This window comes from Pyxicephalus adspersus, chromosome 3, assembly GCF_032062135.1.
Source record: "Pyxicephalus adspersus chromosome 3, UCB_Pads_2.0, whole genome shotgun sequence".
In the NCBI taxonomy this organism is placed as follows: domain Eukaryota; kingdom Metazoa; phylum Chordata; class Amphibia; order Anura; family Pyxicephalidae; genus Pyxicephalus; species Pyxicephalus adspersus.
In genome coordinates this window covers 105,278,192-105,298,613 of record NC_092860.1, presented here as the reverse complement: position 1 = coordinate 105,298,613, position 20,422 = coordinate 105,278,192, and the positions used below count along the sequence as shown (strand labels likewise).

Sequence of the window (20,422 nt, the reverse complement as noted above, 5' to 3'; positions counted from 1 at the left end):
CACATACAGAAGCAGAATGGAGACCTGCAGGGAAGGCTTCCTCTATGGTAACGTGTATATATATATATATATATATATATATATATATATATATATATATAAAATCTCTGCGATTTTATTTTTAAGCAAAGACAGTAAAACTATGTAATATATTCATTAATTATACAGTTGAGTTGCATTTCGAGAAAATGAATAGTTTGCCAACATTTACAAAGCATTTATGTAACAATAACAATAAATATGTATTTAATATGCAATGTGAGTAGCTAGTTTGTTTTTTTGTTTTAGGGTGTGCTAATCTATACATTTCATTTGATTTAGAAGAACATATTCTAAAACATTGTGCTTTTATTTGAAATCAATGCATTTAGGTAACAGGACAAAACTAACCATTGCCCATAAACTAGCAGTTCGATCAACCAGTAAACCTTCTTCTCATCTTCACTATAGTCCTCCTTGTACTCCCCTGTAAATAACTATTTTTTTCCCACTGTAAGGAAATCCAAATCGTTGGGGAAACACTGGTCCACAAGTACCTTTTGATATATTTATTACAACTCCATCCAGCCTGTTTCCCCAATTCAATATGAGATTGTGACCAGTGTAGCAGCACTGTTGCTTTAAAAGAATGGATTTGTCCACAATGCCATTGTTGCCTATTGCCAATGTAAATATCTGGTTGTACCCAGCAGCCTGATAACTGCTTAACAAAATATCTTGATAACATTGTATAACAGTTATTACAGTAGTGCTCAAAATATTATCATGATGCTCAAGTTTATCAGTATTTTTATATGCTTCTTCTATTTTACCACTACTCACCTCTCAGAAAACCATGGATTGCACATTTTACACATTTAACATTGTTCATATTTATAAGAATAAAGCCACAAGGAATTTTTTTCTGTAGGTTATAGTATTATGTGGTTGTTAAAAGGCTGTGATTGCATAAATTAAATGCATTGTGCAATTTACACAGAATTTTCTCTAATTCTTTCAGTAATTGATGTACATAGTAAAAATTATTTTTTTCTTTTGCAGTTTAATTTTTTTCTATACTTTAGCTCCACTATCACTGCCAGACATTTTTTTTATAAACCCTGCCTAAAGAAAACCTTGAAAATCTGAACAAAACCAAATCTAAGCAGAGGTTACCTTAAAGTGCAGATGCAGTCTGGCATAACATAAAATAAAAACTCCTTTACATCCATATTGTTTTTCTGTATTACCCAAGGTAAAGTCATCTGCGTACAAATCACAATTCCATTATATTCCACAATATTTTTAGGAACAGGCATATTTTGCATAGTTAGATCATATTTTGTTCAGGGGAATTATCAGACATGCGAGACATGAAACATGTTGTTTTTTGCTGACATTTTATCTGTCAGGTAGAATCTTACTACTTTTATTACAGAGAATTAGTAATTTATCTTCACCTCTCCTTACATTATAGACACACTGCCTGCTAGCAAAGCCTTTGTGTAAAGATTTTAGCCTTTACAGGTAATGAAAAACGGTTGTGTTCCTAGAAGTAATAATAGTGTGGCAAATCTTTAGGAACAGAGGGGAAATTATGACTAAAGTTCAGCTTCAGTGGAAAACCTGTGTTAAAATGTTCAGTAATTCTAGATATGTGAACAGCAAAGCTTACGTTCAGATTTCTTTTTTTTTTTTATAACTAGTAAGGACTAAAATATAGAATTTGCCATTGCTGGGTAGCTTTTTTTTTAATAAAGGTACAAGCTTTAGGTATATCAAATTGTACCTGGTTTCACCACCCAGTGAGTCAGTGACCTGTAAATGTGAGTCAGTGACAAGAATGCAGGGTGGTAGTGCATATATTTTTACTTTACTGGCTGAACTTGTTTAAGCTGTGAAGGTTGTGAAGCCAGGATCAGCATGACAACCCTGGAGCTCACTTCTTTTAAAACAGCGCTGCACTACCACCCTGCATTCTTGTTACTGACTCACATTTACAGGTCACTGAAATCAGGTACCATTTGATATCCCTAAAGCTTGTACCTTAATAAAAAAAAAAACTACCCAGCAATAGCAAATTCTATATTTTAGTCCTTACTAGTTATCAGAAAAAAATCTGAACGGAAGCTTTGATGTTCACATATCTAGAATACTTTCAATAATTTTATTTAAACCGGTTTGTTAAACTCCTAGGGCATGTTGGCCATCGTTGTTGTGGTCCTTTAAAAAATTGGCAACAATACTCAACAAAGTAGGGCATGGAAAGCTAGAAGAATGTATACCCATATTGATTATGGTGAGGTGGACTAAAAGCCCTCCACTAGACCAGTGTACAAATCAGTAAAAAAGTGTAAGTCAAAAGTGAAAGAGCATGTCCTACAAAAATAGAGGGTTGTTCTTTTTTGAAAGTACAGGTTGGAGCCATGAAAAGCATTTGGAAGGCTTTGGCTTTTAATCGATTGCTTAAAGTAAAGCCAGCTTCTTCTACTACTACCTTGTCTTCCAAGAACCTGTTCCTTGGCCTATGCTATACATAAAATATTTGGATTTACAAATCATAGGTGTTTTCCAAGAAGGCATTTGCATAAGATATATAGCATTATTTGCATCATGTGAAAGCCTGTTCACGTTGCAGTTGCCTGCTTGGCTGCTGTTCTCTAAATCAATCTGCCATGCCCTTGAAGAAACACATAAAACATCCTTTTCCTTTCAGTTATTCTCTGCCACTTCCACCCACTACCCATATGTACAGTTTCTGCAGATCCTTCGACGAATTATAAAATAAAGCTACAGCTTTTTTTTACTTTGTTTATTTCATTTAACAATATGTAATACTAAAATAATAGATTATAATGTTTTTGTCGTTCTAACTATACCTTTCAGTATTGATCCTATGTTCATCTGTATTATTGACTAAAAGGAACTTCTGATTGTGTTAATATCACGCTTTGCATCTAATGAACAATGTAAGAATTTATTTGCTTGCTAATTCTCCACTGATTGCATCCAATTTAGGTTTTCAATAGGTCATAGTTTGGTAACAAGGCTCCTTGACTGTGTATTTCATACATGCACTTTGATAAGCCATAGTTCATCTATACAATTCCAATAAATATCACAGTGTTGGATTAGTGTTACAATATAATATAAAAATCAGTTTAGATGCAAACATACTGGATTGTGTTTGTGTCTCAAGTGTCCAGTCACAGAAAAGGATCAGAAGGGCTGGCTCCATACAGATACTTCACAGTATCCTGCAGGCATGTCAGACATGAACATCTAAAGTGACTTCATGGCCAGAACTTACTAGGATAACAAAAAAACAATAGTCTGTTTACTTTTCCTTCATGTTTTGTTGTGGGGGGGGGGGGGGGGGGGAGGGGATTTCCCATGAATTCCTATTCAGGGAAAGCAACAAGGCAGAAAAAAAAAGAGAAAAATAACTCTCTAAAAAGTAGGGGAAAAGATCTTTTTTACCCTTTTATTGGGGTTTTAGCATGTTTCAATTTCAAACCTGAACATTACAGCATAGTGGGAATACAGTCATTTACAAGTTAGTCAGTTAGGTTTATATGGGGAGGTAAGTTAAATGCATGGTACTGTTCAGTGTTCTCTCCAGACCCTTTTCGCTGGGTGCACCACCTGGCACTTTTCAGTACCCACCCAGCTGTTTTTGGGTGGTTACTACTGAAAAGCTGGGTCACAATACAGGGTTCGCCAACTGTCTTTAGCTTCTTCTCTCCCAGCTTAAAAATATTTTTAGAGAGAATACTGTGGTATACAGTATATGTGAACGGACAGACAGAAATAAAGTGTGGGAACAGTGAAGAGAAGTAAGAGAAGCTGAAGGGTGTAGGGGAGCTATGCCAAAAGGATGTCATGGCGTTTTAAAAACCAAGTGGGGCCCAAGTAGTAATAAAAATTTCTTTTTAGGACACGGGTCAGCAAACTCCGGCTTTTAGGCCAGATATGAGCTAGCCAGTAGTTTTTTCCATCTTAACGGCCCCTGGCCGGTCTGGCCTAATGCCGGCCAGCAACCCGCGCCGGAGCTGAAACAAACTAACAGAGCCACATGCGACTTTTGAGCCTCCGTGTGGTGGTTCTCTTCCCTATTTTCCCCGGCCGGGGTTAACACTTCTGCCACTGGGGTAAATAGGGAACATTCCTTCTCCTATGTATGCATTGTGGAAGAGAGGGACTTCCCTTCAGGGGGCGTTCTTGGTAGGGTGCGGAGCTATTAGGGCCGGACTTGAGAGAGAGTCCAGCCTAGTGTGCTCCTGCCTACCCCTGAAATGGTCTAGTGGCCAAAAAAGTTTGCTGACCTCTGTTTTAGGACATTCATCCAGTTGTAACCTAGCTGATTAGAATTCTGTTGTGTCCTTACTATCCAAACTTTAGAAAAATGTTTTGGCTTTGTATACTTGTTAAACCATAAAAAACACTGATGACTTGTAAATTTAGGCATGAATGTAAAAAAGTGTCATGGTTTCTATAACACAACGATCTTACTTAACATGAATCATCACTGTAATAAATACACAAGCCCATACTGTATGAATATTTACTTATTTAGTTCTCATATTGGTGCAACAAATCTCTGTCTTGCTACACTCAAAATAATTGTCACCAGGACAAATGATCATGATAGGGTTAAAATTCCATATACATGTAGATTTATGTACAAGTGTTCCCCAACATTGTTTAGTGATCTCCTGTGGTGGATCACAAAGTCTGACTGGGGATGACTGATGTTATTTGCTATTAAGGTGTCTCTGTCTTGTACTAACCCTCATATAGGGGGATTAATAAAGCTCTCCAAGGCTGGAGATTATACAATTTTATCAGTGAAACTGGGTGATCCAGCAAGCCTGGAATGGCTCTGGTCCAGGATAGAAAACATTTGCTAACAAATAGCAAAGGACTTTTAAGAAATCCATTCCAGGTTTGCTGGATCACCCAGCTTCACTGATGAAAGTTTATCTTCTCCAGCCTTGGAAAGCTTTGATAAATCAGGCCTATAGAACTTAACATCCCAGTGTATACAATGATTCTTTGTTCTACTGTCTCTGAAAATGATCATGAAAGATTGTTTCCAGCAACAGAAATTTGACATCTGTATGCAGCTTATGCATTCCTGAGTTGCTTCTCATATGGTTGAATTCCCATCCAGATATGTTTCTGTGTGCTTGTATGATTAGTTATAGTTTGTTGTCAGGATTATAAAGCCAGTTGGTATCCACATTGTGTATAGCTATGTACATGACACAAATAGATTATGTCAGATAGAAAAGCTTCACCCTGTGAAGTGGTAATATAATGCTTGTGTGCCTTTTAGATGAAGTTGGAGCTTTTAATAATTTTAAAAATCATTAACTGTGTGGTTTGCCTGGCTAGGAACAGAAAACCAAGAGCTGCCATTTCAGTCAGATTCAGAATATATTACATTTTGCACTGATTAGTCTAAACACTGAAAATAAGTAAGAATAGTGCATGTTACAAACTGTATTCTGAAAAAAATAAAAATAGTTCACATATATTGTGTAGGAATGGAAAAACCGTTCCCTCTAACCGTTTCTGCTATTGTTTTTTTAATGGTAAATCAAAATTTTGCTTTAATACTATTGTAGAATTTTCCACTTGTACTCATTTTTTGACATTTATACACCAATAAAGTTATTTTTAAAATGCAAAGCAATGAAATAGAATTGAACAATTAATGTCCTGAAGTAGCAGACATAACACAGAGCAGAAAAATTTCCAATTGGACCATAAAATGTGTTTCAGCTGCTTGCCCATGTGACTGAGCCAAAGACCAGATCCCATCCAGAGGCACAACTCCATGTGGAGCTGTGTATAGTGCAGACCAGCTGTGTTATACAGCACTGGGGTGGTATTCCTGACAAATACACATCTGGAATTTCAACTTTTTTTAAAATGTATTTTTTTTTTATAATAATATTTTTATTAAGTATTTTCATAATATACAAAAAAAATAAAGGTGATAGCAATATAAAACAAGAACAATACCAATGATCAACATAATATTAGCAAAAACTTAATATACAAAAAAAACAAACAATATAAACAGAAACAAAACAAAAAGGAAAAAAAAAAAAAGAAAGTGCTCGGGTCTGACATTACAGTCAAATACATCTACACATCATAATGGGAGGAGCCTATGGTCTATGTCTGGGGCGGTATGATGGTCTAGCCAAGGAGTCCAAACTTTGTAGAATTTATGCATGATGTCTGACAGTCTGGATAATACTGCTTGAAAGCTTAACGAGGGTTTCCGCCATGCTGCTGCAATCACTTGACGTGTGGCCAGAAAAATAAAGAAGATCAGTTTACATTGATTCTTAGAAAAAACCGAACCTAAATTGTGAAGCAATGCAGTCCAGGGGTCTCTCTTAATAGACACATGCAGAACCGATCGTATATAATTAAAAACTCTAATTCAAAGTTTTTTGACCACAGGACAGTCCCACCATATATGGTGAAGAGTGCCGAGGTCTTTACAACCTCTGAAACAGCATGGGTCACTTCCATTCACAAATTTCGCAACCCTTACTGGTGTTAAATACCACCGAAATAGTACTTTATAAGCATTCTCCTGCATCATTACATTTGGAGAGCATTTAGCAATATTCAACCATATTCTCTGCCACTCTTCCACTTCCAGCTTGGAACCCAAATCCATTTCCCATCTTTCTACATAGGAAAGAGGGTGGGTATCCATATCCATTAATAAATTGTAAATCATGGAAACCAACCCTGCAGAGCTAGAACCCCGATAACAGCAGGCTTCAAAGCTAGTGAGCTTTAGTGGAGAATCTGTTGTGTGTGTCAATAAACTTGTTAGAAAATGTCTAATTTGAATATATCTGAAAAACTCGCCCGAAGGCAATGACCAATTTTCCTGCAAATACGCGAAGGACCTAATCCCAGAAAGCGAGAACAGATCATATGCGTATCGAACAGGCCTCTGAGCCCACCAAAGATAGGCTATTGGGTTCTCGTATGCTGGTGTAAAAATAGGGCAATTTAGTATGCCAATTAAGGTAGTGTGTACAGACATCAAGCCTGCAGAAACTTTTACTCTGTCCCAAATACCCAGTGCATAAGACAGCGTGGGATCAGACACCAAGGGGCGTTTGGAGGAAGGCAACCATAGGAGATTATATATTTGCACCGCAGGTAACTCTACAGCGTACAGTTTAGCCCAAATTGGAGAATCTGTAGATCGGTGAAGTGCCACTAATGGAGCCAGCTGAGCAGCCTGCATATATCTACCCAAGTTAGGAACCGAAAGTCCCCCTTTTAGCCTATGACGGTACAGTATCCTATCTGGCACCCGTGGTCTCCCAGGGTCCCAGATAAATCGTAACACCTTCCTCTGTTCATCTTTGAGAACTTGCATAGGAACTGGTATTGGAATTGTACGGAACAGGTACAATAGTTTCGGAAGGTAAGTCATTTTGATGGCATGTATTCTACCTATCCAAGATATCGGAAAATTGTGCCAATTAAAACGCAGGATAGAAAGCTCGCGAAACAAAGGCGGGTAACTAGCCTGGTACATAGAAGATAAATGAGAAGTGAGTTTAATACCCAGATATGGGATAACTCTCAACCATTTATAGGCAAAATGGGGTTGCAATGCTTCAACTACTGATGGTGGCAAAGAAACATTTAAAGCTTTGGACTTTTCATTATTTATTACTAACCCTGATATCTCTGAAAATTGAGTGAGTAAACTGTTGTGATTGGAGCTGTGAGTGTTAACAATATATCGTCTGCAAACAACATAACTTTGTGTACCATGTGGAACACTTCTATCCCAGCTATATCTTGGTTTACACGAATATTTTAAAATGTATTTTAAAAGGGATATCTACCTGTATATGCCTGTATATGAATGACAGTCTGTTCAGCTCCTCCTAGTAATTCCGTAAGTTGCATTTTCATAAGTTGCTGGGCTCATCTTGGCAAGACATTCCACTTTTGTGTTCTAGAATAATAGAGATAGGATTGTGTGCTTAAATGCTTAATTTCACTTTAAAGGTGTAGTTATCATATAACTCGATTTACAGTTTCTTTTTATTTAATAATGTTTTATGAATAGTATTACTTATGTTAAGGTTCCGTAGCTGTATGAATAATTTATGAAATAAACTGCCTGCACAATAAAACAAAAGGTTTGTTAACTCATACATATAGTTCTATGAATACAATGTTAAAACTGGAAATGCTTCCCTTATTGTGAACTCTTTTTTTCCTACTACTTTTGCACTAACTTTACTGGATGTGATCACTCTATAATGAATTCTCCATTGTGCCATCCTAATTCTGTCAAAAGTAGTTTTCAGAAGCCCTTCCTGGCCCTGCAAGTCTGTTTTCCAATGTTTATTACACTGGGGTTGCATTTAATAAGCAGGGCCACTCCGTAAAGACTCAATTTGAAAAACATAATTTGCTGGTGACGATTGCATTACATAATCTTGTGTATTGAGATGCTCAATAATTGCTGTTGCAAAGTGGAAATTTCAGTGGCTTGGGTACAATAAACAGGTTTACTAAAGACATCTGGCTGCTATATGCAAATTTATTAAAGAGCAACTGCAAGCAAATGCGAACATCTTATACTGCCTGAGTAACATTAGATGTTTTTTATCTGGCTTGGTATTAATGCATCCAGGTTTAGTAAACTTTACACAGCACATCTGGATAGTGCTGTAAACTCTTGTCCTTTGATTCTATGGTCTGTAATAATATAATAAATGTATAAATATAATAATATATCACAACAAAGACTCTTAAGGCTTGTCTTTATTTATTTATTTATTTATTTCAGGGGGTACAGAAATAAACCAGAGATGCGGGAGCAAAAATGCAATATCAATAAGAACCATTATAAAGCAATCAAAAATGTGCAAACCTTGCAATTGCATACAAAATATATTTAACAGTTTCAGATTTTGCATGGTGCAGTAACTCAAAAAAACTAACCTGTAGAATCAAAATGAACATGAATAGAGAAAAAAAAAAAAAAAAAAAAAAGAAAGAGCAGGGAAAACAAACTGTGGGGGACCGCAAGTAGGGAAGGCCGGCTCATCTGAAATATATTGGCCAGACATTTGTTGGACTATGGATCTGATTGTTACCCAAAAATTTCTCAGAAGGGAACAGTCCCAGAAAATGTGGAGGAGGGGGCCCTTCTCTGCCTTCTACAGCAATCTGACACATTAGGAAGAATGCAGTGCAGCACAATACCACAGTGAGGATCTTAACTTTTTTATGCAGGTGGTTGGTGGCAGGGCGTTTTGTTGTACGCTGTTTGAACACAAACTGCAGTGTCCAGGGTCAATTTACCACCCCAGACACCTTCATAGAGTTGAAGTGCAACTGTTTGTCACTGCTTAGGCAGGTATTTATAAAGCGCTGACCAGATTTTGTGAGGTGGTGATCAGTATTTTGAGCACTATATCATATTTACCCTAAAGCAGCCGTCAGAAACCTAATTTATCCTAATTTGGTAATAGATATGTGGCTCATTGGATTTATTAAGACTGCGCTTGCCATATTGATGATCAGGATGATTGAAAGAAGTACCACTGATCTATATCACCCCTATAAAACTGAAGAACATTGACCATTATTCTGGACTCCAGTTTAAAATTATTACAGTATTAAAGAAAATTCACTAGTGAAAGAGAAGGTTGTGTCACTTTTATTAAGCTACATTTATGAATATGATGATCAGTAGTGCAGTTTTGTCAGTTATTTAATTAGGTTAGGTACACACGTGCAACAATTGTCGTTAGAAAACGAACGATTAACGACAGATCAATGATCATGCACGATTATTTTGAATGATCGCATTGTGCACAATTCTGTAATGGTACAATTGTTCAAATATAATCGACCAATAATGTACACACACTAAATACGATCATTTGAACGATGTAGGAAGAGACATGTAAAGAAGAAAGTGTACTGCAGAACCATCCACGATCACTGAATGACTGTACACACAATAAATTGTGAACAATCGTCGCCCAATCAGATCCGCTGGGACGGTCGTCCGTTTGCAGCGACAATCCTTGTTCATTGGCGTCGTTGTGCACTTTTTTGTTAACGATTATCGGACGAGTCATTCGTTTCCAACGATAATTATTCCACGTGCGTATGTAGCTTTAGAGTGCAAGCAGGCACCATTTTTTTATTCCTTTGAAAATAATTGTGCTTTAGTCCCTCCAGTAGTTTAAAACTAAATAGTGATGATGTACTGACATCACAACCCCTTCATTGGATGGGTCTATCTTCCTGCTTGCACTTCATCCATAGTTAGTGATTGGTAGACAGTAGGGATGGTCACTGGGATTCAGAAAATTGGATTACATACAGTTCATATGCACATTTAATGTAATTTGCACTGACTTGAAACTGAGTCATTAAAACTCTGCAAGTATATTGGTTGACTGGCTCAGTTTCAAGTTTGCGGGCAGTTTGCGTATGATTTGCATAAAAGTCTAACTTTCTGCATTGACCATCTCTAGTAGCTAGATATAAAATGCCCACAGATGCCCAACATGATGCACTGACGTGTAGTGGTTGGTACACACCTATCACAGGTTCCATTCATTGCATTAGGAAGATGCAATCAAACTACAAGTTCATACAAGTTGAAATTGTCTTTTTGAATACAGCATTTGTCTACAGGATGGGGACATGTAGAACATAGTACAAAGTGACCTGGATCATTAAGTTTAGCTTAAAACATCTAAATGAGCATTTTTTAATACCTTATCCCAGGAAAGTAATGTTTAGGTGACTTTAGGTAAAAAGGGACAAATAAGCTCCTGAGAGATGGCGCAGCACAGAGCTTGATCATTTATGGAAAATGCTAGCTCTGCATGTTCTGTTTCTACGGGAGACTGAGTCACCCAAATAAATGAAAAAAGGAATATTGTTTCTTTTTCTTTTTTTTTTCCAAATGGGAAGCTCCTCGGGGTTTAATTTCTTTAGTGAATTTTTTTGCATTAAAAAAGCCAAAGCCTTAATATTTTCTTGATTGCAATTCAAACCTCCACATAAATCATTGAAATAGTGTGCTGTCCTTAACTTTTAAGGTCAATAACATTCATTTATAGCAAAGAGTTTTTTTTTTCTTTCCTTTGCATAAGGGAAAAATGAACCTGGAAATACTATGTCAGCAATCTGGTATTTTAACGCAGTGACCTCATGGACTAAGATTAGTTTGTTGCAAATCACTTTCGCCAGTCCGTCCTGTTCACGTTTTGAAAGTTGGTTTGTACAAAGACACATTCCAGTGACGTTTCATGGAGTGGAATGCGTTCTGCACATTGTTCATTTGAAGCATCCATTTCTACATAAACATAATACGAGACAACTGGTAATCAGGATGGAAAGTGTATATAATTGTAATTACAGGCAAACACGCTCCCCATTTAGTATCATTTCTCAGGACTTAATGTTTGATGATGAGTTTACTGATAAGTACAGCAGATACTTTCTCTTGAATTATTATAATGTATAGTAAAGTATGCTTTGCTTGTTTTATCTATATGTTCTGCCTTTTACAGCTATAGACAACATACAGAGTTTGTATCCTTCATTTACAGTACTACAAACTTTATAATGAAAAAGAGTTCATATAAATTATATATCATAAAATATTTCATTTTCAATATGACTACAAGAAAAAGTCATGACTAATATATTAATTCAGCTTCCCCTTTTCTATAAATCTATTATGTTTTTTTTTCACTGATGGTAGTCTCCAACTGCATGGACTCATATGCTTAGTTTGAATCACGCAGGTTTGTGATTGGCTTACATTTATAAGACGGCACAATTCACATCAATGATTACTAATTGACAGGTTTGATTTACTGCACTTTTATTACTTTGATTTCTATTTATGGAAAGGGATTGGTCGAGTTAACCTGGTACTTTTATTATTTCGTACTCACCCTGCTGTATGTGAAATGTATTACTATTCTGCATGGATTCCATTTACATATTGCCGACTCCCATAAGCACAAGTTTGACAAAAGAAATGCTTAGTTTAATTAATTGAAGCTGTATTGAAGAACAAAATTCAAGGTCATCTGTTACCCTTGAGCTGTGAATGGTTGTGGTTGGTCTTGTCAGTCATGTCACATTAGATTTAAACACTGGTAACACCAGACAGTACTGTAAGGAATCTGTATGCTGCACTGTAGGTATCAATCACATACAACATAATTATTTCTTCTGCATATTTTGGTATGACAAGGATGGCCATATGGCAGGCTGCTACTCATCATTCTCTGATACATAGCTGAAGGATCCCAGATAAATGTAAAGCTAACTGACATCTAGCTTGGATTACAATATGCCCATTTATTTTTCTGATCATTTTAAGAATGCATAAACCCCTATACAGCTACTTGTTGGTGTAAAGTAGTGATAACATCAAAAGCTGCCACCTTTTATACGTGTAAAGTAGGATACGAAGGGGGAGAAGTAAACATGTTTTGTAATTGTATGCTCACATTTGTTATTATACATTTGTATGAAAAAGGACCATATATATAAATATATAAGGAACTATAGATAAAAGTTTCACTGTTTCATGAGCTCATGTATTTTTTAAAGTCAGGGATGTCAGGACCCAGGATCTGCAAACTTTTTTTTGTATTTCTTTAACATACAGCAGTAAATTTAGTAAGGTGTAGTTTACAAAGAGTCAGAAAATGACTCTGCTTATATAAAAATCTTAGCCTGTGTGAGGCCAATAAGGGTTAAAGTTGAATACCCCTATTCTAAGTGAAAAAATTGGTGAGTCTGCCAACAACCTATACTTTGGACACGATTTAATAAAGCACTCTAGGAGAGGATACACTTTCATCAGTGAAACTGGGTCTAGTCCAGGATTAAAAACATTTACTAACAAATAGCAAATCACTTTTAAGAAATCCATTCCAGGTTTGCTGGTTCACCCAGGTTCACTGATGAAAGTGTATTTTCTCCAGTCTTGGAGAGCTTTAATAAATCAAGCTCTTTATCACAGTGCACTGTTGGTCTAAAGTATCCATTGACTCTGATTCAAGGGAAGTCAAAAGTGGGGCCCTGTGCAGAACAAACTTGCCACCCTCAAGCCCAACTGACTTGTGGCCCCTACGGGGGTCTCTGTTGCTTGAGAAGGGTGTGGGCCCTAACACAATAGCACACTTGGCACCTTCTATAACTGCCTCGATCCTGATCCATATATCTGTAATAGCATTTCATATGTGATTAAGGCATGCTAGAGTGGCCTTACAATCAGTGTTTTTGCATATTACTGCTCCTTACTTGATTTAATAAGCTAGATATTTATACCTCCATTGGTGATATTAGAAGTCTTACAAACAGAAAAAACCCACAAGGATAATATATATTTACCCATTTAGGTATCTGGGGTTCTTTACTCAATATGTCTGGATGTTAGAGTTGGTTTAAGGGGGTTTGTAAGCATACCTATATGGGCATACTTATTTTATTGTGGTAGATGCGATCATTGTTATGTTTGAGAAAATGAAATCGGTGCAAATAAAATGACAATCTTTGGTATATAGCCAGATAGTCCATAAATATTTGTTCAGATTTCTGGCTGAAAACCTTAGAAAACAAATCTAAGTTATAGATCAATAGACTTATGTCCATCTTTAGGTTGGCTACCTTTCTACTGCTTATAGTTACCTGCTTTCCTGCTACCTGGTTACTTTCCTAATTTACATTTACTTTACTTTTTTTGTTTTGCCTGTGTCATTTCTTTGGTGTCATATGTTATGTTAGAATGCAGTTTTAATAGTCACACCAACATTTAAGCCTATTGGGTGTACATCACTATTGTACAGCGTTGCATGCTAGAAGCACCATAACCTGATTGTTTACTATTATTTCCCATTGTATAGGAGGCAGCCAGATACATCCATTCCACTGTATGCCATGTAAACATACTTTTAATATTACTCCGCTGTGCAGGATCATGACACATTTCACCTTAATTGTTTCCCTGTAAACACCAATTACTCCTTTCAACTCTTTTGGGTTGTCAAGTCATCTAAGCCATTATTCGCCTATTTACTAAGAATACCTGTGTTCCAGCCTCAGGAGTCTATTAAAGTTGTGTAAATAGATATCTGTTTTGTTTTTCAATAAATAGGCTCTAACTATATAGCAGAGGCCTGCTTTATTTCTTTGTCAGTGTTTGGCTGGAATGAACAAATTATCCTTAAAGTTGTATCTGTTCCGTGCCCCATGTGGAAAAGAGATAAAAATTGCAGCGTTTACAAAATTCAAATTTTTTTTATTTTTTATCAAAGGCTTCAATACCCTAATATCAGAGGCTGCAAAAATGGCTGTTTCAAATAGAGCAAATGCTGTGTACAGCTGTAAAAGTCTATTCATTCAAATTCCAAGTGTCCATTCATAATAAGAAGAGGAATTTTGGAGGATAAAAGTGATAAAATGACCAGACAATGATGTGACAGTAATGATTACGTACTGTAGCTTGTGATCCCAGACCTAGGTTAGGCTCAAGTCTTGCCCATGCTGATTCACAGCTCTGTTTTTCTGCTGTCAAATGCCAAAGCATTTACTCCCCCTCTGAGTTTGTTAGTGAAATGTTTTAGGTCAGGTCAACTTGATGCCACATCTCTGAAAGTTTAACTAAAAGAGAATCATATCACACCAGATCCCTTTACCAGTCTATGCAGTACATTCTTCTACTGTGAAGAAATACCAAGCAGGGACTGTAATTCCTATAGAATGACCAGTCCAGATTCAATATAAAGAAGACACAATATTTGGTTCAATGCCCCTGCCTAACCAATGGGCCGTGGTTGTGTTAGTTGGTTGATGTTAGTGCCTATCTGTCAAATGTAAGGGGTGGTATGTTTTTGTCCACAAGTGATGGCTTTCTTGGAATTCTCAAAGCTTAGTAATTTTAAGTAGGTAGATGGTATTTCAGTAAAAATTTCAACAGAATAGTCAGTGGTTCAAAAGATACATTTTATAAAAATGTCAGTGCTAATGTATTTTTAGGTTTTCCGAATTAGATGTTAGTCTTCGTTGTTAGGGTATATATGTGACTTAGCATGTTCGCATACATGCACCTAGAGGTAAACACCTGTCTTCAATAACTTTGTATATCTCTCCTAATGTAACACTGCATATATTTCATTATAAAGCCAGACTGTGCAGTATATTATCCAAAACCATCACATACAATGGCAGGAACTGTGAACACTGTAAATACAATAGTGTATTTCTACATGCTTCTTTAATTGTGTTTCCTAGCAACTGCATAATGTTTTTGTGTGTTTATTAACTTATGTATAGATAATTATCTGCTAGAGTTGTGTTAAAAAATATTCATTGTAACATAATAGAACCATTATTTATTTAAAAGTTTCAAATGTGAGGCTGGATAAAACGCTGCCTTTGAATCTCAGCCAGGTCAAACCAGGTGGTATTGTTCCTTCCGAGGTAAGGACTGGATATTGCCTCAAGCTCATTTTTGACTTTTTTTGTTGATGACCAGAGGGATTGGCAAAGATAGTAAAACTGTCATTTATTGACGAGGCAAGGTGTAAACATAATTTATTCATAGGCTAATACATAGAGGACTAAATGGTGGAAACTGGTTTCAAGCTGCAAAATGTTTTATGTTGTAAGTTAAGTAATTATAGTAGTAAGTCAAAAGCTTACAGTTTCACATTAATCACTGTAATTAGTGGTTGCCTAAAATATGAATAAGGTCAGCCTTGTAGAAACCGTCTTATGTAATACAAAGACTTAATAGTATATGTTCCAGTCTTGATTAGCATATCTAGAGAACACATAGAATAAAATTAATCTTTAATAGCAGCCTCATGGCCCACTTCCAGAAATGTTTTGGTGACACTATGGACCTAATTTCCTAAAACTCCCAATAGCTGGAGAGGATACACTTTCATCAGTAAAGCTGTGTGATCCAGCAAACCTGGAATGGATTTCTTAAAAGTAATTTGCTATTATCAAATGTTTTCATTCCTGGACTAGATCCATTCCAGGATTGCTGAATCACCCAGACTCACTGATGAAAATGTATCCTCTCCAGCCTTGGGGGGAATTAATAAATCAGGCCCTTTATTTCCAATACTAACTTAATGTTTCATGTGACTAGGCATACCCCCCCTCTTCCATTGAGCTTCATTTTAGAATATAATTCTGAAACTGAAATGATTACATGTATGTAAAGGATGCTTTGGTTAAAAAAAATGAAAAATCATAGTTGTTCTAATAATGCTTATTCAAAGATGCTACTATGCGAAAAAGAAGTTTATAACTGAAATATATATTAGGTCTTTAAAGTTTGCTACTAGTTTTTTTTTTTACACAATATTAGCAGCACAAGCAGAAAATATTCCTTCTAAAGCTATGTCAGAAACTCATGTGACTCTGGAATAACCTACATTTGTGTCAGGATCATATCTACACTAATCTCCTTTAGGAATATAAGATTATCTTATTTCTATTGAATTTTCCCTGTTTGAATCCGCCTAATTTAAGTAATCACTATAATTTTTGGTTTAGTAAGAAGTAACTTGGAAGCACTTACATCAAGTTCCCTTTTACTTGCAAATGTATTCAATTCCGTAACATAATTGATGTACATGACTTTTTTTGTCACTGGTAAAAAAACAGTACCTATTATAATTTAGGAGTACAGCTAGATCTCCAAGATATGTTCTCCTGTATACCCCCCCAATCATTGGGCCCAGACTTTGCATGGGGATCATTATTTGTGCTTGATTGATTTATTGTGGAGGTAAAGTTTATCTGCTCGCCAGTCAATCTCTACCAGATTGACTGGATCTCTTTTCTTAAAACCAGGGTTCCACTAAGCTGCTCAGTCGCTGGCTTTAACTGTATGGATATTGAGCCCGGGTGTTAAATATTGTATTGTGGCCTTGCATAATTTGTTCCCTACCATAAGAAAGACTTGCAAGTTGATCTCCAATATGATATCCCATTGCCCGTGAGCCAATTCTGTTTCCCCCATCTGATCTTCATTATTCACTCATCTTATTCTTGCTCTCGTTTTTAATGCTATTTGAAATTATATTAGAAAAATACATAAGGATAAGGTGGTTTTTGGAGCAATGCTTTCCATTTTACGGAAAGTTGCCTCTATTCTTCACATTAAAGTAGGCCTTCATTCCCTCATTTCTCAGCATTACATACACTGGATTTGTAGGCCTTTTGTCATTGGGGTTCAGTATCACACTACTTTACCTAAATGTTCGCAATGACTATAGTGAGATATGAATTTCTTTAGTCTCTTTATTAAAGGTTTATGGTACAGGAAATTTAAATTGTATAAAACATACAGCTTTAAGTGCCTAATTATAATATGGCCAATTACCCTGAATTAATCAATTTTCAGCTAGGTGGTACTAGACCCTGTTACCAAAAAAAAGGAAAAGAAATAAAAGTTTGTCTAGTTGTCAAGATAAAATGAAATAGAGAAAACAGTCAACATACTTTCAGCCCTTATTATTTTCTATGTAGGTATTTTGATTGGGGATTATGAGCATGAAAGAAACATACTTACCGGTATATGTTTGTATACTTCCTAAGCACAGTACAGAGGTATAACTCTATTACGTCATGTTCCCAGTTGCTGGACTTCAGTAGATAGTCTGCTGTGGATAGTCTGCATTCTAGTCATATCGTGATTACCTCCGTCATGGTCAAGTGAAGTGTTTAGAAATTTATGTGACAGCATGCTGCAGACTCGATGCAGGAGAATTTCATTTCAAGCCATCTGTGTATCCATGTTTTGCAGAGAACAGCTTTCTTGAACAGAATGACTGAATTTAAAGTTGAAGTGCAGTTTTGATGGTGTTATAAAATAATAATTGCATTTCCACACTGTAACGCAGAGGTGCCCAACCTCAGCTGACATTTAGATGTAACAAATTTCAGTGAAAAGTATGTCTGCAAAAGAACTCAAAGCCTTTGTCAATAATATTAAACAACACCTATTCTAGAATGTTTAACTCTCTAGACCAGTGTTTCTCAACCCTTTTAATATGGGAGAACCCTTGAAATAACTTTCAGGTCTTAAGGAATAATTACTATATCCACAGCTCACAGTACATTATTGTGGTGGTCAGTGGGAAGAATGCCTCTTTTGCTGATGGCCAATGGAAAGAATGTCACCCTTATAGATAGCCAAAATGGTCATTGGTGTCAGTTAAATTGACCTGAGAGGCACAAATTGCTCATTGCTCAAGGAACCCCTAGTAACCTCCGGAGGATTTCTGGTTGAGCAAAATACACCTAGACAGTTGATCACTTGATCCCACCAAGGATCCTGATACAAAATTTTGTGTGAACAGCTCTGGAGGAGCCTAGAGCAGCTTCATTTTTAGTAAAGGTTCTTTTTTTATAGCAAAAGAATGCTTTGTTGATATTTTTGTTGTTTTGATAACTGTGTAAGTAATTGGCATACTGAAATAGGGAAGTATGTATGTAGTTTTACTTTGGGGAAAAGGAGGATTAAGGAAGATATATAAAGCAAGAAAAAAAATGCTACCAATTTAAAAAATATTATATTGTCAATTATTTATGTGTCGCTGGTAGCTAATGTGTGTTGAATTGTCTGTTGCAGCGCTGCACTCCGGACCATGTCAACTGGATCATCAAGACCTTCCAAAGTTTGTTTAGTTTGTGGAGACGAGGCGTCTGGATGCCACTATGGTGTGGTCACCTGTGGAAGCTGTAAAGTCTTCTTTAAAAGAGCAGTGGAAGGTAAATGTTCAAGTGGGTGATTACTTTTTTACTACTTTTTCTGTGTTCTTGTTGTTTCATTGGTTGCTGATGCATGCTGAATATTCATTGGTCTGCAGTGAAATTCATTGTCCAGCACTATTGTGGTTATATCATTCAATGCATATGAACTGTTTGATTATTTTTGTTGATATTCTAAATGTCTCCGCTGGGCAGTTTTTACAGGGTAATTACGTAATGTCTGTGTGTATGTTTTGAAATTATTTTAATCTATTTTTACTACATGTGAACGATCATTGTTTTACAAGTCAACATTTAATAAACAAAAAAAGATACACTGAACACTATTGGCTATCTAGGGAGACAGCAGTAGGATCCAGTTTCACAGCTTGGTTTGTCTACAGAGGGAGCTATCTAAAGAAAGTGTTGCAATTAGTTTCTAGGCATAAATTGCAGCTTGAGCTACTGAACTCAGTAAAAAATATGTTTACAAAAGGCTACTATGCAGTCACTGTAGAAGGGGATACTAAATTTCAACCTGCTGGCCAAAAAAATAATTCTTAAAATAATAATATGCTGTATCTCAGGCTTCTTTTAGACCATTTTGCCTTATGTTTAGCACATACTAACCCATGGTAAAGGGAATGGAGTTAGGGTGCATTGACATCCTTTTTACATTACAGCATGTTAGAGTTTATGTACACAGGTTGTTTGCAGCAGAGCCACTTTTATTCCCATACAAATCACCGGGAATGCATGCACTGCCTAAATAAAGGTCAGAAGCACCTATAAAGGAAACATTTGAAACAGATTTAACATTCAAGCTAAAGCTACGTACACACGGCAGATTTTTATCGCCCGATAATCGGCATCGGCCAATTATCGGGCGAAAATCTTCCGTGTGTACAGTCGGTGTCGTCCATCGTCCGGACGACCGACCTGCCGGATCCACGGACGATGGACGACAGCCGATCGTAATGAAAGGGAAGGGGAGAGCGCGCAGCAGGGTGCCGCTCCGTCGCTCTCCCCCTCCCCTCTCCATAGAGCAGCCCCTTGTCGTTGGAAAGGATCGTGAAAGATCCTTTCCAACGACAAAATTTGCAAGTGTGTACGCAGCTTAAGGCACACATGCTTTCAACAATGGCCCTTAGATAGGAGGTGTTTACTAATGAATATCAACATTGTGCTTGTATATGTTGCAAGTGCAAAGCCTTTTGTTACGTTATCTGATTTGTAGCAACAGTACACTTGGAATTAGAAGCATAAAATGAAAGCGGGTCAGAAAAAGTTGTGACAAGCCTCACTAGCAATCATGGGAAACAATTGTTATCACAAGAGATTTCCTAGCTTGTTAACGATTACTGTGTGTGGCACATCTATACACCACCCAGATATATGGATGCAGATAGTTATGCTGGTTGATGACAGCATGGCATGTTTAAAGACAAGCAAATGTCACATTACCTGTGGTTATATAAGACAGTTCTGGATGGACAGATCCATTAAGCTACTATCCAAACATAAGCAGAGCTTGATGAATACTGAGAGTGTGAGGTTTTTTGACAGGTTCACAAATATTATTAGGTATGTGACCTGTAAATTGTGAATAATG

At 36.5% G+C, this 20,422-nt stretch overlaps 1 protein-coding gene across 3 annotated transcripts in view; it reads left to right on the top strand.

The window, feature by feature from the left end:
- NR3C2 (nuclear receptor subfamily 3 group C member 2) overlaps window positions 1-20,422 on the top strand; it is a 203,590-nt gene that overhangs the window by 108,901 nt on the left and 74,267 nt on the right. For 2 of the 3 annotated variants that reach the window (XM_072405896.1, XM_072405897.1), the window contains exon 3: window positions 18,692-18,843. In XM_072405896.1, the coding sequence (XP_072261997.1) occupies window positions 18,692-18,843 (152 nt within the window). The remainder of the gene's footprint in view (window positions 1-18,691; window positions 18,844-20,422) is intronic. The other variant, XM_072405898.1, reaches the window with a different exon arrangement.